The sequence below is a fragment of the Urocitellus parryii genome, chromosome 4, assembly GCF_045843805.1.
Source record: "Urocitellus parryii isolate mUroPar1 chromosome 4, mUroPar1.hap1, whole genome shotgun sequence".
Lineage (NCBI taxonomy): Eukaryota > Metazoa > Chordata > Mammalia > Rodentia > Sciuridae > Urocitellus > Urocitellus parryii.
In genome coordinates this window covers 23,062,047-23,078,473 of record NC_135534.1, presented here as the reverse complement: position 1 = coordinate 23,078,473, position 16,427 = coordinate 23,062,047, and the positions used below count along the sequence as shown (strand labels likewise).

Below are 16,427 nucleotides of genomic sequence, written 5' to 3'. Positions count from 1 at the left end.
TGGGGGAAACGTGAGGCCCTGCCTCTGGGTAGAGTGCCTGCCCACAGCTCATGCTCCCCCAAGAGTGGAGTCTCCATGGCAGGTGTCGAGTGTCCAGGGTCACCTGCCATGCTTATTTTAAAGTGCAGATTCCTGGACCCAACAATAGACCTGAATTACAAAACCTTAATGGAGCTCAGGCGTTTGTATTTTAAATAAGCACCTTTTAAAGTTTGAGAATAGCTGGGCACCGTGGCACATGCCTGCAATCCCAGCTACTCAGGAGCCTGAGGCATCAGTTTGTAAGTTTGAGGCCCATCTGGGCAAATCAGTGAGACCCTGTCTCAAAATAAAATTGAAGAACAGGACTGAGGATATAGCTTGCCTAGCACGTGCAAGACCCCAGGATCAGTCCCCAGTGCTTGGGGGAGGGGGGAAGTCACAGAGCACGGTTTCCTGGGGCCACAGGTTGCTTTTGGCTTTGCTTCTGGCTGACCAGGAGCTGCTGAGCACAGTTGACAACCCCACCACACCCCTCACGTGGCGGTTCTACCTGCCCTGTACACAGCATGTGCACAGCCTTCCCCTGGGTCTCACATCACCTCCCAAGAGAGAGATTTTATTACCTCCATCTTTAACAAGAAGAAAGGGAAAATCAGAAGGGCTGGGTCAGCTTGCCAAGGCCACACACGTGCAGATGGGCCTGGAGGAGGGACCCAGCCGTCCTGAGACGCCCCCTCCTCCCTGGCCAAGTTTTCCTTCCTGCTTTGGGTTAACTCACTTCAACCTGCTCTCAAATCATGGCCTCCCCAGAAACAGGGAACAATTAGAAGCTCATTTGCGCTGTAATTGGGTTTCCCTGCTGCAGTAGTCCCCAGTGGTTGCTAAGTTAGAGTCACTTGGGGGCTTGGGTAAAGCACACAGGCCCAGGCCCTAACTCCTTCAAAGGGCCTGGGCCTGGTATTTTCTGAGATCTCCAGGTGATGCTCATACCCTTCAAGCTTGAGAGCCCAGGCTTCAGGACGTGGTTCCTTGCTAAGCCATTTCTCTGTAATGGTGCAAAGAAAGGCATTTGAGGTAATAAGGATTCCCTGGGGAGACGCCCAGGAAAGGATGGATCTTATTATTACCCATGAAACCACCTTGTGCTTAAAAGCAGAGCTTTCAGGGCAGAACTTGAGGCAAGCTTAGTGAGAGGAGGGCTGCGCCGGGTCTCAGCCCTGACCTGTAAGGACACTTTTCATCCCGAGGAAGGAGTTTAGGTTGGTGAAGGTTGGGTGAACACAGACTAGGTAAGTGTGGGTGGTGGGTGGTGCAGGCCTTGGGGTGGGCAGTGAGTGAGGAGCTTTGCACCAAGTTGTGCCTGGGGCTCAGGGGCCCAGGCATCCCAAAAGGGAGGGCCAAGCACTGAGGGCCTGCGCACTCTTCCCAGAAGAGGCCTCTGAGCGGATGGCCTGAAGGGCACACTGGGGTCTCGGCAGCTGACTGAGGTGGCCTACAGCTCCCCCATCAAACGGGCCCCTTTTGTGTGCTTCACTTCATTCTCCTGAGCCTCTGGTTTCTCACCTATAAAGTGAGGCTAACAGTGGTAGCTTCTTCAAAGAGCCATTTTGGAAATCAGGTGATGCCTACGAGGGTCCTAGACCAGAGTCACGCGCCCGCACAGTAAGGAACAGGAGGGCAGCCCGTTCCTACCCGTTTTGACATGTTCCCAGCTTCTACAGTTCAAGGTCGGTCCCTCAGCGCTTGTCAGGGGCAGTTGGCAGCAGCTGATCTTATCTGAGGCATTGCTGGTAGCTGCCATTGAGGTCCCTGAGTGACAACCCGGAGGCAGGCGATGGGAAGCCAAGGAACACTGAAACCAAGGACTAGCCAAGAAGACTGGAGGAAAGGGTTGTGCGCCCCAGTGAGAGGCAATTAGGGCTGAATCTTAGGGGCACGTTGCCTTGTGGAACAGCGTCATTGGTGAAGGATTTTAATTAGTGCATTATGATTCACATAGTTGGGGGATTCATCTTGACATTCATAAATACATTTAATTTGCTCCATTCTGGTCTCCAGTGCTACCCCCCAACACACACACACACTGTTGGTGTTCCTGTTAATTGATTTTGTTTAATTGGCACATTGGTACCTGAAAGTGGAATTCACTGTGACAGACATGCCTGCACCTGACACTGTTCTGTCAATTTCTTCCTGTAGCTCCTCCCCTTTCCGTCCCTCCTCCAGGCCCTCCGTCCCCTTTCCCTACACCGCTCTTCTCCCTTTGATTTTCATGAAATCCACCTCTTAAAAAAAAATGCCTCATTTCTCCTCTAGCCTCTGCTTCTGCTGGAGGAGAAATAGAACGTCCGACCCTTGACCTCTGACTCTGGCTTTCCCTTTTCCTGTACCAAAGGCAAGTTTGGGCAGAGGGCTGACCTCGAGGCTTCCTCCTGGTCTTGCCGCTGCTCGCTTCTTTCCAGAAAACACATTTTTCAGGAAAATCATTCCTTCCCATTGCCTGCTGTGACCCCCATTTTCTGCCCTGTCTTCTGTTTGAGAAGTCCTCTAACTGTCCACAGAGCTGCCGTCTCTGATTTTCTTAGGTGACGCGGGATGGAGACCCTTGATGTGTGAGTCTAGGCCTGGGTGAAGGTGACGAACTCGTCCCTGTTGTGAGGGCCGCCGCTGCCATCTTGGCCTTCCTACTAGCTCTCCTCAGGCTCCGCAGAGATGATTAATGCTGCCTGTGGAAAGTTAAGGGAATTCCCTGAAGCGCCTCTCCATGCTGTCCAGGAGTCCCCAAGGACGGGTGCCTTACCCAGAGCTGAGGGCCCCACTGAGGTACCCTCTTCCTTGTGGGAGAGTGAGTTCAGACAAGCTAGAAAGTTCTGCTTGTGGGATAAAGGGTTACTCTAGGTGTAGACACCCAGTAGTTCAAAGACTTTCTCAATAGTGTGATCCCCTGGCTGGTGAACAACGGTCTTTGTACCACTGTTGGTGAGGGTTGCACCATGAGCCTGGGCACGGCCTTGTCCTGTGGCTTCCGCAGCCCTTGCTCCATCGGCCATGAGCCAGGTCTTAGTTCTTGGCTCCTGTCTTCACCAACTGCGGCTGGGCTTCTCCTGCTCAGTAGCTGGGTCTGTCGGCTGTGTGCCAGGCACTGTGCTAAGGCTGTGACGGTGATGGCTGGTCTGGGCATACACTGGACAAGTATGATATTAAGGGTCATGGAGGAAAAATAGAGGTTGCCATGGGAACATCTCAAGCAGACGACATGGTTTGGAGAGGCTGGGAGGAGCATTTAGTATCTGAAGTGCTGGTGCCATAAATCTGGAGAAGCAGCAATAAGGCTGTATTTCATGGGAGGGATGTTCATGGAAAAAGAACTTGAAATTGTAGCACTTAGTGGAAGCGGCGTAAGTCTCGATTTTGGGAAATGGGTCTTGTTATCTGGTGATATGGACATTGTCTGAAAGAATTAGAGCTGTTTGCCTCAAGTTGCCTTACCTTCTAGATTCTTGCGATCTAATTTATTTTGATTCTTTAAGGCTTTAAGAAGATCACCTGTCTTTTTTCATGTTTTCAGAAATAATGTTGATTTGAACAGTCCGATATTCTCCATGTGTGGTCTTGGGAACTTGGTCGAGATGAGGACTCCCGGGTCTGGCCCCAGACATACTGAACCAAAGTCCAGTGGTTTGGCTCCACCCCCTGTGGCCTAACAAGCCCTCCAGGTGACTCTGGTGGACTCGGAGTTTGAGAAGCATCTTCTCAGGCTCTGGTCACTAGTGATGTGAGCCTAAGGCAGCTTCCTAGCAAGTAGGTTGAAGTCATTAACAGGAAGCCATGTGAGATACGATGGAAGGACTGGGTACCTGGTCTGGCAAACTTGGGGGAAACCAGTAAAGAGAAGGGCTGAATTTCCACAGCAGAATCTGGTTTTGCTATTTAGATCCCGATAAAGCAGGCTCTGGTTGAAGCACAGGATGGAAAACCGAGAGCACCTGTTCAGTCCCCTTCCTCACTGGGCCCTGAGGCTCTTTCCCAGACCTCCTTCTAATGCCACTTGATTGAGGTGCACTAGTGTCTGTGCTTGGTCACTTGGGCATCGCCCTTACATGAGTAGGTCATTTCCCGAACCACTCTGAACCTGAAACGGAGGCAGAGCTCTGGAAAGATCCAGTGATGAGCTTGAGATCAAGAAGTTCTGACCCTACCCCTGCCTGGACCCGAGGCAGGGAGAATCTCCTTGGTGTCGGTGCATGTTCTCTTTCTCGTAGGTTCCAGTCAGTCTTCTGAGGACAATAAAATTTCCTGAAGTATGAGTAACCCATTGGATGCTGACCCCACACCTTGTAACCAGAAGAGTGGCATGGACTTCCGAGACAGGGGCATCTATGCTCAGCTGTTGGAGTTGATGCTCAACTTGCAGCAGACCATAGGGGATCACTTCGTGAAGCTGACAACCAGGCAAAGGCAGGCCCAGTCACTGGAAGAAGCAAATCGCATTCAAGTTGTCCGTGAGCAGGAGGATGTCATAAACGATACTGTGTGCCAGGTGATCAGCCTCCTGTGGACTGAGGCTGCAGCGGACCAGAGGCTCCACGAGTCTCTCCCTTCCCTGAACTCTCAAGAGGTTTGGAAGAAGTCCCCATCACCTAGGCAACCTGACCAGCCAGTTTGGCAAAGTAGTTTTCAACCTTCGTTCGTCAGTCACGTCCTGTCCAACCGCGGGGTGGACATCTCTGACTTTTACCAGTCACACTTCCAGGACTATGATGCCTACCTGCAAGACAAATACCACGAGGAGAAGAACCCCTTGGTAAGAACAGGGGACAGCTTGGAGGCCCCATCCCTGGGATGTACTGAGTCCTGTGCCAAATGCTGTCTGCCATCTTGCCTTTCACACCCGATGAGCCCTGGTCGTCTCCTTCCAGCAAGGCTGATAAGGTGGCATGGCCCAGGGAGCTGGAGAATGGGACCTGGGTTTCTACCCCCACCACCTTTCCCTAAGTCCCAACTCGTAACCCCTAGGAGTCAGTCCCTCGGGTCACTGCGGAGAGCCACGCTGGCCTGTGGAATGTGGTGTGTGGTGGCTGTGGTCGGCCAGCAGGGAAACAAACGTGAATGCTTTGAGAGCCCTAGGGGGCCCCGGTTCAGGTGGTCTGGGAAAGGGTCTTAAAGGCCGACCCAGCCAGCCCTGTTGGGTCCCTTCCAGGAAGGAGCAGCAGGGTCCATAAAAGCTTCCCAGAGGGAGGGCTTGGAAAGAAGGCCCCTGTGGCCCAAGAGGGACAGTGAGTGCCATGGCAGGAAGTGCAGACAGCAGTGGGCGGGAGCTGTTAAGATGCTGCTCTATGGGTGGAACAAGGGGACAAAAGTCTCCAACAAGGAGAGCCAACAGCTCTTCAGCTAAAGGTGGAGGCCAGTCCTAGCCACGCATCCCCTGTCTGTCCCCATCTCGGGGAAGTGTGGCCAAAGGCCATCTGTTTCCCAAGGGGTTCGGTGGGCCGTCTCTCTTGCTCTGTGAAGGGCCACATCTCCTGGAGACGTCCTGACCTGTAAGAGCAGAGATGGAGACCAGTCAGGGCCCGTGGTGGTCAGGGTCCAGGTCAGGCAGGTGGCGCTCTGCCCATCACACGAGGTCACATGGCTGGTTGACTGTTCCACTTTTCTCATCTTCACTCTTTTTGCTCACTGAAGACCCTCTTCTCAGAAGTTAAGGCTGCTCACTGTGAAGCACTGAGTCCAGCACCCGGCACGTGATAACCCAGTGACTGGTAGATGGGACACAATACAGCTACCATTATCTTTGTGGCTCTAAAGGAGGAAATTGGCAGGCTGTAAGATTTTGGTCCTTGGAAAGGTCTAAATGCTTAAAGTTGTCAAACATGGACTGAGTTGCCTCAGGGGGCAGCGAGACTTCCTTTGAGCTCACCTGAGAGTATTTACTGGCGTGTCTGCAGGGTTACCAGAGGCTGATCTCAGGTTCTTCCACCTCCAGGGCTTTCTTAACCTTGGTGTCAGTGAGAACAAGCTCTGCGTGGATCTGATAACCGAAAGGGTAAGTCGAGTTCTGAGCTGTGCTGAGACTCGCCCCTTCAAGTCTTCTAGCATGTTCCTCGGCCTCATGGGGGAGATGAGTAGAACACGGGGAAAGGCAGTGGACGGAGAGCTTCTAGAACAGCACCCTAACCTCCGGGCCTTGCTGGCGGTGGCCAGGGGTATTCTCTGGTAGGCTGCCAAGGAAGCTTTGGGGTGGGGAGGTTGTCGCCGACTTCCCAATGGGACATTTCTGTGCATAATCTGACAAGATGGGGCGTCTGTTCACGAAGGAGTGGGCAGCGTTAGTGCCACGCCTCTTCTGGGAGGCCATGTAAGTGGACAGCAGACACTTGCATGCAGACTGGGAGTGGGCCGAGGTCTCCTGGGCTACCCTGTTCAGCTGCTTCAAGCTCCGTTTGTCAACAGTTGTGTCAGAATGACATGAACTGCATTGAGGAGGACCTGCTGCAGTACTCCGACTGGAGAGGGCACCCACTGTAAGTGACCTGCACCCCCAGGATCCTGGCCCACGGATCTTCACCCAGGGAGGGATTTGACATGCCCTATTCTTGTCTTTCTGAGTAACAACTTCCAGGAAATGCCTGCAGAGGAACCTCGGCAGGAGGCAGCCTGAGGTGCCCTAGCCTCGCCTCCAACTCCAAACCCCGGCTTTCACGGACTCCCCGTCACCTGGGCTGGGGTGGGTGATGTCCTTGGTCCAGAAACCTATAGGACGAGGTTGGACTAGGTGGCAAAGATCTCTTTGAAGTCGGACACTGGGTCCTTTGAAAAAGTCTGACACCTAGACCCCGAGTGAGGAAGGTGTCTCTGGGTCTGTCCACAGCCTGCGGGAGGAAGTCGCTCGGTTCCTGACCTATTACTGCAGGGCGCCCACTCGCCTGGATCCAGAAAATGTGAGTCAGCCTGGGGAGGGCTCTAATCCTGGGGAACCTCTGTATTAACTGGGGAATACGGGGAGAGCCAGTGGAGACCTCCGGGCCGAGGCAGAGTAGAGGCCAGCGGGTCCCAGCTCAGGAGGCGCCTGGTGCCTGTCCCCTTCAGAGGGCGGGAGATGGCACGGCCACATCTTCACCTTCTTCCATGGGTGCTGCTCTTCTCCCCCACCCGGTGTGTTGTCCTCAGGTGGTTGTTTTAAATGGCTGCTGCTCCATCTTCTCTGCCCTGCTCATGGTTCTCGGCGATCCAGGTGGTAAGTCGGCGGCTCGGCTCTCCCTCTCGGTGAAATGTTGGCACATGGGCAGGAAAAGCCAGGCACTGGGGCGGGGGAGGAAGAGCATCCTGATACGAGGCCCTTCCCTCAAAGAGCTGGCCCGTCTACACTGGCTGCTATTGTTTCTGGGGAAGCGAGGGATGGAGAGTCCTCATTTACTATGAAAAAAAGACATGTCAGGTCTCAAGGAGGGACACCCAGGAATGTTGACAATGGCTGCCGAATCATTATGTTCCTAGCTGGGCTCAAGAGTAATACAGGGAGCCTTGGTCACTGGCTTGGGCTTTATAGATCCCCTGTTTCTCAAAAAATGCGAATTATTTCTGGATCACATAAAGCTGAGAGTTCTGTCCTCAATCTCTCTTTAGCTTTGCCCAAGCAAGAGGCTCAGGTATTAAAGAGATCCGGTTACATGGGAGGAAGTGGCCAAGATGAAAGTCTGGGGCCTTGGTTAGCTCATCAGTGAGGCCAAATGGGTAGGAAGAAAAGAACATAGGAGGTCACCAGGTCCAAATGACAGGAGCCCTTCATGGGCATGGACCTTGGCCTCTAGTGTTTGGCTGAAGCACACAAGACTTTCCTGATGACCAGTGTTCCTTCCACTAGCCAGCCCAGCATGATCCAGGCCCCCGATTCTGAGCCATTCACAACGGTGACCCTTCCTCTTCTCCTTGTCTACTTCACCATCAAAGGGAAACTAGACTTTTCTTCTCCACATTATGCCTATAAAAATGGATAAATTTTGCCCGGTGTAGTGGCGCAAGCTTGTAATCCCAGGTACTTGGGGGGCTGAGGCAAGAGGATTGCGAGTTCAAAGCCAGCCTCAGTAAAAGAGGCACTAAGCAACTCAGGGTCTCACTATCTCTAAATAAAATACAAAATAGGACTGAGGATGGGGCGCATGGTTAAGCACTCTTGGGTTTAATCCCCAGTATCAAAAAAAAAATTTTTTTTTATGAAACCTGAGCCCGAGAACATCAATCCCCTGATAGAAGGGATTGCTGTCATTCTGGGGGGCCTGGAAGGTTCTGACAGACAGAGCCTCGACTAATAGCTGTGTCTTTCTGTGCTTCCAGAGACCTTTCTGGTCCCTACTCCCTTCTATGGTGGCTTCACCTTTGTCTCCCACCTGTATGCAAAAGTTGAGCTCTTTCCCGTCCACCTGCAAAGTGAGGTCAGAATGGGCCCTTCACTGTTCAGCCCACCTTGGCAAGGGATAGTTCTGGGGCACTTGGGGAGTATAGGGGACCTTATTCTGTCCCCATGTATGTGATGGGGGGGAGGGTTGGAGAAATTGGGGTGATGACATGCTGGGCTGGTGCCCTGGTGGATGGGGATGCAGGATCCAGATCCAGATGCTTTTCCATGGGCATTTCTCACTAGTGGCTCTCTTCCAGATAACTGAAGAGAACTCGGAGCCTTTCCAGCTCACCGTGGACAAGTTGGAGAAAGCCCTGCTTGAAGCTAGGCAGAAGGTAAGGAAGGAATCATATTTTCAGGGGGGCCACTGCTTGGCCTTACAAAGAGTTGAGTCCCTGAGACGGATACAACCTGCTCACCAAGACCTGAAGTTAGAAGAGGCTGCCAGTGATCAGGGGCAGGTCCCCATAAGAGCTGAGAGTCCTGCTCACGGCTGCTTCCTCCAGCTCAGCAGGCAGTTTGGTAATTGCTGCTTCAAGATCCTATCTCGGCCTTATTAGGTGTCCTATGTTGAATGTCCTGATCTGTTAGATTTTTCTCACTGTGACAAGATATCTGAGATAACCTAAAGGAGGCAGGATTTATTTTGTCTCAGTTTCGCTCCATGATCACTTGTCCCCACTGTCTTTGGCCCTGTGGCGAGGCAGAACATCATGGCCGGAGTGTATGGCAGAGGAAATCTGTTCACCTCATGGTGACCAGGAAGTGAAGAGAGCTAGAAGGGAGCCAGGGTATGAACATCACCTTTCAGGGCACACCAACAACTAACTTCCTTCCACTTGGCCACACTCCCTGAAGGTCCCACCACCTTCCCAGAGCCCCTCAGGCTGGCCACCAAGCCTTTAGAATGGGCTTCAAGGGACATTAAAGATCAAACTAAGATGTCCAGGAAGGATCCTTGGCAGAATTTGGAGTAGCTATAAAGGACTTGCATTCCCTTTGTTGTGGTTTGGTCCTTTTTAGGGAAAAAAGGTCAGAGGCCTTGTGCTCACCAACCCCCAGAATCCTCTGGGTGTCGTCTACTCCCAAGACTCACTGATGGAATATCTGGAATTTGCCAAAAGGTAACCCGAGTGTTTATTTTGTGTGCACTTCACTTTACAAAAGGTATGAGTTCTATCCCTCGAGATTAGATGGTGTCCCTGGAAAGAGTTCCTGTCACCTGTAGTCAGGAAGGCAGAACCAGAGGTCATCTGCCTAAACGTTCCTGGTGCACATTGTTCTTTGCAGAGTTATGTACCATGAGCAATGCATGTAACTCTGGAGATTGAATTGGAGGCTGAGGTGCCTGCATGCTTACCATTCCCAACATTGTTGTCCTTTCCTTTCTGGAGTTTTCCCTTGTAGACATCTATGAAGTAGTCATAATGTCTTTTTGTGGCATTTCTACTTATTACAGCAGAAGCATCTGTTTCCCCAACTACTTTGCCTGAGGTTCCAAGGAGGACGCTCTCGGTCCTTGTGAGACGAGGCTGGATTTCTGTAGAACTTTCACGCCCCCTCCTAAGAACACACCAACATCTGTTCTCTCCAGACTTCTGAAATAGCTCTGAGTTAAGGCGGATAATCTTTTGTTTTCTAGAAGATGCGGACTTATTCAAACTTGAGAACTAACTGAGGCCAATTAGTGGCAGGGCATAGGGACAGGAAAAATACAAGAGTTGTGGGCAGCAACCCCACAGAGCTGAGTGTCAATACCAGATCTTGAACCTGCTATTTGGAGGATTAACTTTACATTTTTAGACCTTATTTCCTTTTCCTCTGTGAAATGGGCATGACGGCATGCTGTCAGGGATTGCTGGGACAGCAGATGGGTGGTGCACAGGTGCTCACAGCCCACTAGTCCACGACTGGATTCAGACCCCGGCTGACAACACCTGGCTGCACTAGAGCAAAGACTCTGGGACAGTTTCAGTCCGTGGTCACTTGTCCCCACGATCTTTGGCAAGGCCAAAGACGGTGATCTCTGCTTAATGGTTGACGGGTTAGATAAGATGTTCTCATGTTTCTTTTTTGTTTTATTCCCTCTCAGTATCCCTAAGCCAGGTGTGAGGTCTCTTCTGGTTTTTCAAGACCTTTCTTTGTCTTACTGTGCCCCCTGGGAGGCTGGGATGGGCTCCTGGGGTGATGGGACCGTCTGATCTGTATCCAGAGAAGGACATCAATGAAAATGCATTAAAATCACAGTGAGAAGCTAGATCTTGTTTCCCCCTCTTTCACCCAACTATAGGCATCATCTACATGTGATCATAGATGAAATTTACATGCTGTCTGTGTTTGATGAATCCATCAAGTTCCACAGTGTTCTGAGCATAGAATGGTAAGTTGGTCTCAGATGAGGTTAGGGATGAGGTGCCTGCTTTTCAGGGTGAGTTTGAGATATCTGCTTACCTGGCTATGCCCTAAGAGGTGGGCAACAGAGGTGGTAAACATGACCAAAGTGTCATCTTCCCTCCCAAGTATCTTCTAGTTTAAATGTCGATTCATATATCTGCTGTCTTGACCTTTGATGTCCTTTCTACCTTGGCCTCAAGTTAAAGTGCCTCAGAAGGTTGGCGCAGGCAAAAATAGACCAAGAACAGAAATTTCTTAGGGGTGGTATTTGGCCCCGGGGATAGGATTCCAACAAAGCAAGGGGAGGGCATGCCAGTGGAAGGAACAGCTTCACCAAAAGTGGGACAAGAAGAAATACAGGCCAACGTGTGCTAGAAATGGTGGGCAGCAAACATCTGGAGAGCCAAGCCAGAATGTGGCCGTGGCCCAGTTGTGGGAGAGTCAGCCAGGCAAGGGTCTGGACTTCACTCAGTGGGCCCTCGGGGGCTGTTCCATCTGGTTCTTCATGGAGACCTATGTTCCTGGCTTAACTGGGCCAACTGTTCCTGGAACTGTGGGCCCCTTAGGCCTTGTTATCTAGAAAGGGCCTTAAGTCGACTGTCCCCTTTCCACTCATAGACACTCAAGTCGCCATCCTCCAGATGGAAATAGATTTTGACTTTATTTTTTTCCCTTTTCTTCTCTAGTTTGCCTGACCCTGACAGGACCCATGTGATCTGGGGTACCAGCAAGGTGAGCCCCAGCTGTGTCCTTGGGTCTGGAAGGAGGGGGATCCAGGAATAGAAAGCGAACAAACCCGCTGTTCCTTCCCCTCCTTCTCTGCCTCTAGGATTTTGGCATCTCTGGTTTCCGCTTCGGTGCTCTGTACACCCACAACAAAGAGGTGGCCTCTGCCGTGAGCATCTTTGGCTACCTCCATGGTATCTCTGGCATCACCCAGTACAAGCTGCGTCGACTGCTCCAAGACAGAGGTACCAAGCTCCACCCCAGGGCAGCATCTTGGCTGGACCTCGTGGCCATGGGGAATTCTGGGTTTTCTTGGGCCTCTGACATGCCCTCTGCACACCTAGACCCGGCTCGTTGTCTCAGGTTTACCCCTAGCTCAGTATTTATGTGAACGTCTATGATCCCGTCCCAGGGCCCTGCTTATTTCAGGCAAAGATTATAAAGAAACCTCTCGACTCTTCCAATACAGCTAAATCTTGTTCTCCAAGGTAGCCAAAGGAGAATAGCCATGTGGGTAAATTGGTGTGCTTAGATCTGGGCTCCCAGATTTACTTTTCCCTGGATCCCAAGAGAGTGCCTCAGAGGAGCATTCCTCTTTAATACCTTGGCCCAAGATTAGAAGAGACCCCCCCCCCCCTTTTTAAATTGCCTGTAATAAAACAGATGCCAGGCTGGAAGATTTAAATTAATACCTGCATAAAAATAAATAAAATAAAGGTATTTTTTAAAAGGAAGGAGGCTGAGGCTGTGGCTCAGTGGTAGAATGCTTGCCTGGCATTATATCCAGAGAAGGACATCAATGAAAATGAGTTAGAATTACAGTGAGAAGCGATGTGCGAGGCCCTAGGTTTGATCCTCGGCACCTCCTAAAAATAAAATGAAGGTATCAAAAAATGAACACCTGCCATATGATGAACCAAACTCATGCCATTAGATTAGTAGGTTTAGAGAAAAATTTTGTGTTCAGCTTTGGATGGGGAAATGGAGAAATCCAACTGAATGCTTCCTTACATGGAATCAGGATTTTTTGACAATTGGCCAGACCAGATCCCAGCCCCTTGAACACCATTTCTCAACCTAGGATGTAGGAGACCTTGAAGCTTAAATACTGATGTACGAGCTACACCCCCAAACTGTGCTGATTTAGTTACCGAGTGGATAACCTAGGCATTGGGGCTTCTCAAAGCTCTCCAAGTGGCTCTTTTTGCTGTCAATGCTGAGAATAACTAGGCTAAAAGCAAACCTGAGCCAATCTAGGCTCCTCTCGGCCCATTGGGTGAGGTCCAAGGCAGGAGGCAGGGGAAGTTTCGAGTTCCTGCTGACTTGCTCGCTGAGGACAGCAGCGTCAACGCCTTCATAGAAGACCCTGGCGTACCTCAGGGGTGTAAACCCAAGGGAGCATTCCTACTGGACAGTGAGAGGCCCAGAGTGTCCTCCAGGGCCCTTGGTAAGAGATGGGTGCATTGGATGTGGACACCATCAGCTCAAATATCAGATCACTCATCATGAATAGAAATCGTTTTCAGGAAGCCCAGGCAAAGAATATTCGGGAAGCAACCCTGGGCAGAGGTCTGCATAAGGTCTGTGCCCGCGCTCTCCCTCCTCCCCTCCAGAGTGGATTGACACAGTGTACCTGCCTGCTAATCACTCCCGGCTTCGGACAGCTCACAAGTACGTCACCAAGAAGCTGAGGGCCTTGAAGATTCCCTTTGTCAATCATGGCTGTGGCCTGTACGTCTGGGTCAACTTGCAGTCGGTGAGCTCTGGGGGTGAGGATGGGTGTTCTCGGGCAGACCTGCCAGGTGGATCTTGGGCTCAGCTCCGTCCCTCTGCCTTTGCTAGTACCTGAAACCGTGCACATTTGCGGAAGAACGGGCACTCCATCGCCGCTTCCTGGACAACAAGCTGATGCTCTCCCGCGGCAAATCCTACATGTGTAGGGAGCCGGGCTGGTTCCGCATCATCTTTGCAGAAAATCACGTTCCACTCAAACTGGGTGAGTGGTGGGGACCTCCCAGGCCTGGAATCCTTTAAAGATGCCTCAGCAACTGTTCTCACTCAATTCCTGAATCTTCCTCTTCTATTTTTATTTTTCCCTTTGCAGCCTCTAGCTTTAGGCCTTCTGCTTTCACTGTCATTTTACATTATGCTCCTTTGTAAACAGGAAGTGATGGGCACCTTGAGCATCAGTCTATTCATTCATTACACCTTCTGGGTACCTGCCATTGGGCAAGGCACTGAGACCATAAGCTAGTATGAAGTGGTACCCTGTCCTTGTGGAGCTGGTGGCCCAGGAAAGATGGGTGACTGTGGGAGTCTCTGCAGGTTATTCCATGGGGAATGTGACATCTGAACAATTGTGATATCCCACTACATGCCAGGCATGGTTCCACCTGCTAGGAATATAGCAGAGTCATTCATTTCCATGTGGAAATGTCTTCTGGTCTAGTGTGGAAAACAGACTGAAGAGTTAAGAAGCAGGTAGGCCCCAGGGTACAGAATTTGATAAGAGACCCTGAATGCCTGGCAGGCTAATGATATGACAATGAAGTTCCCAAAGAAACATCAGAACTGGGCCTGGTGGCGTACCTGTAATTTCAGCAGCTCAGGAGGCTGAGGCAGGAGGGTTGCGAGTGAAAAACCAGCCTCAGCAAAAGCGAGGCACTAGGCAACTCAGTGAGACCCCATCTCTAAATAATTTTATTACTAAAATAGGGCTGGGGATGTGGCTCACTGGTTGAGTACCCCTGAGTTCAGTCTCTGGTTCCACCCGTAACAGAGAACCACCAGAGGTATAACAGGTTGCCTGGGAATCTAGCCCAAAGGAAGGAGGGCTGAAGTTTGACGTGCCTACATAAGAGGCGCTGATGACCTGGGGGCATCTGGGTCCCACCTGAAAACCTATGATATCATTTCTCTCTGTCCCCATGTGGACCCTCTAGCCATGCATCGGTTCAAACAGGCGCTAGAGGAACACAATTACGACTGGATGGTGAAGGAGCTGGAGGATGCAATGAAGGAGTAGATCGCCTGCCTTGTGGCCAGCGGCTCTGCCAGGCACACGCTGGCTCAGCCCCGATGTTGGCCTCTGGTCCAGGAGCTGACGACTGACCACAAAACAGACATTTCCTGGAGGAAACGTCTCATCTGACCCAGTCGCCCCTCTAAGCTAAGCATCTGCCATCTTTGGCTGTTTTGCGTCTCAGTCTTTACTGGCCCTTGTGTATACAAAATGGTGTTTTTATCGGGGTTAGGGTGGGAGGATCTACAGGTACCTGAAGGGATCTGTAAGGGATCTCTTGGGGTTTCTATTTAGATGGTTTTATTTTTATAGTCAATACCTAATAAATTCTATATCCTGTTTAAATTCCATGCCTGTTTTATTTTTTGTTCACATTCTTTATAATCGCCTTTGGGAATGAGATTTTTCCTGTCCTAGGGCAGGTTGTAGGTGAAAAATACTGTCTGGAGCAGACCAGAAAACGAGGAAAGAAGCGTCCCTTGACTGGTGGAGCACTAAGTGTCAGATGCAGTGTCTTGAGGATCCTTACGCGATCCCGTCTGCCTTCACGGGAGCTGCTAAGTGGTGTGGTGGGGGGGGGAGGACTGTGGGTATTTCTACTTCCAAATGCCAGAGTTCTTACCGAGTTTGCCTTTCCAAAAAGCATTTTAACGTCAATCTCTGGGTCCTACACGTGTTCAGGCTGGAGTACAGCTGCTTCGGCTGGGGTCTGTGATTGTTGGGTCTGGAGTGTGGAGTTTCTCTGTGACCTCCTGGATGTCACCATGCCTGAAGTACCAAAGGGAGGAAATACAGGACAGGAAAGAAGTCATCCATCCAAGTAGTAGAAAATCGGCTCAGATTATGAGAAAGGCCCACAAACAAGGAAAAAAAAAAAGAATGAAAAGGCCTTGCGTCTCCATCTTATTGGTGGAAAAACTGCAGCGGTTTCAAAATCATCTGGATCCCCCCAAATTGGGGCGTTCAAACAAAGATGCTTGTGAATTAGTTGAAAGGTACTTAAATAGGTTTAGCAGTGAGCTGGAGCAGATGGAATTACACGCCAGCATCAGGGACAGGTGGGGAAGGTGGCACTTTTCCATTATCAAGCAGCCAATGGAGCACAGTGACCGCAGTCTGGAGGATGTGGCCTTGAGGTGCCAGGCATCTTAAATGCAAAGGATCTGAAAAGTTTTAGGGAATGGGATTTTGATCGGAAGAAACTGCCAAACATTAAAATGAGAAAACTCTGTGCTAATGATGCAGTTCCTAAGAAAGGCAAGAGGGAAAGTATTTTAACTGTAGACAAAAAAATTTAGGGGACTCGGAACTAAAAGGTGAATCAAATGACTCAGCCAAAGAAATGACCCCCCAATAGCCTGATTGTCTTAAGTTGAAAATAATTTGAGAGCTTCATGTCATAAATAATTAGACATAAGAATTTGCTATTTAAGTCATCTTCTTACATAATAGCACCATTTGTAGTTTAAAAAATGGTGTTATGATTTTTATTTAGAAATGAAGTTTGCTTTTTATTTACATTAAGTTGCTAAAATAGAAGTTGTATTAGTCTGTTTTCAGTTACTATAATGAAATACCCAAGGCTAGGTTATTAAGATGTTTATTTAGCTCAAAGTTTTGGAAACTGAAAGTCCACCAGAACTTAGTTCTGGCTCTGGCAAGGGCCTCAGGCTGTAGCACTTCCTAGTGGATGACATCACAATCCATGCAGGAAGGTGTGACAGGGTGGTGAGACTGGACACCAGAGGGTGGGGAAGGGCCAGTAATGACCTCTCACTAGGCCGCCTCTCAAAGGTACCACTACCCCTTAACATCGCCACAGTAGGCACCAGGCTTCCAGTACATGAGCTCTTGAGGGACACATACCAGAAGTGGTCATTTAAAGACATTTAATCTTAACTTGGTGCA

The 16,427-nt window shown here is 50.4% G+C and overlaps 1 protein-coding gene and 1 pseudogene across 1 annotated transcript in view; both read left to right on the top strand.

Annotated features, from left to right (window-relative positions):
• Accsl (1-aminocyclopropane-1-carboxylate synthase homolog (inactive) like) overlaps positions 1-14,761 on the top strand; it is a 56,711-nt gene extending 41,950 nt beyond the window's left edge. The window contains exons 2-15 of the mRNA XM_026404874.2: positions 4,245-4,786; positions 5,966-6,025; positions 6,433-6,503; positions 6,851-6,920; positions 7,150-7,216; positions 8,314-8,411; positions 8,635-8,712; positions 9,401-9,501; positions 10,668-10,757; positions 11,458-11,503; positions 11,601-11,742; positions 13,111-13,253; positions 13,340-13,493; positions 14,440-14,761. Of these exons, the coding sequence (XP_026260659.2) occupies positions 4,286-4,786; positions 5,966-6,025; positions 6,433-6,503; positions 6,851-6,920; positions 7,150-7,216; positions 8,314-8,411; positions 8,635-8,712; positions 9,401-9,501; positions 10,668-10,757; positions 11,458-11,503; positions 11,601-11,742; positions 13,111-13,253; positions 13,340-13,493; positions 14,440-14,522 (1,704 nt within the window). The 5' untranslated portion in view covers positions 4,245-4,285 and the 3' untranslated portion in view covers positions 14,523-14,761. The remainder of the gene's footprint in view (positions 1-4,244; positions 4,787-5,965; positions 6,026-6,432; positions 6,504-6,850; positions 6,921-7,149; positions 7,217-8,313; positions 8,412-8,634; positions 8,713-9,400; positions 9,502-10,667; positions 10,758-11,457; positions 11,504-11,600; positions 11,743-13,110; positions 13,254-13,339; positions 13,494-14,439) is intronic.
• Positions 14,762-15,283: 522 nt separating this feature from the next.
• Positions 15,284-15,876, top strand: LOC113193785 (translation machinery-associated protein 16 pseudogene; annotated as a pseudogene).
• The last annotated feature ends 551 nt before the right edge of the window (positions 15,877-16,427 follow it).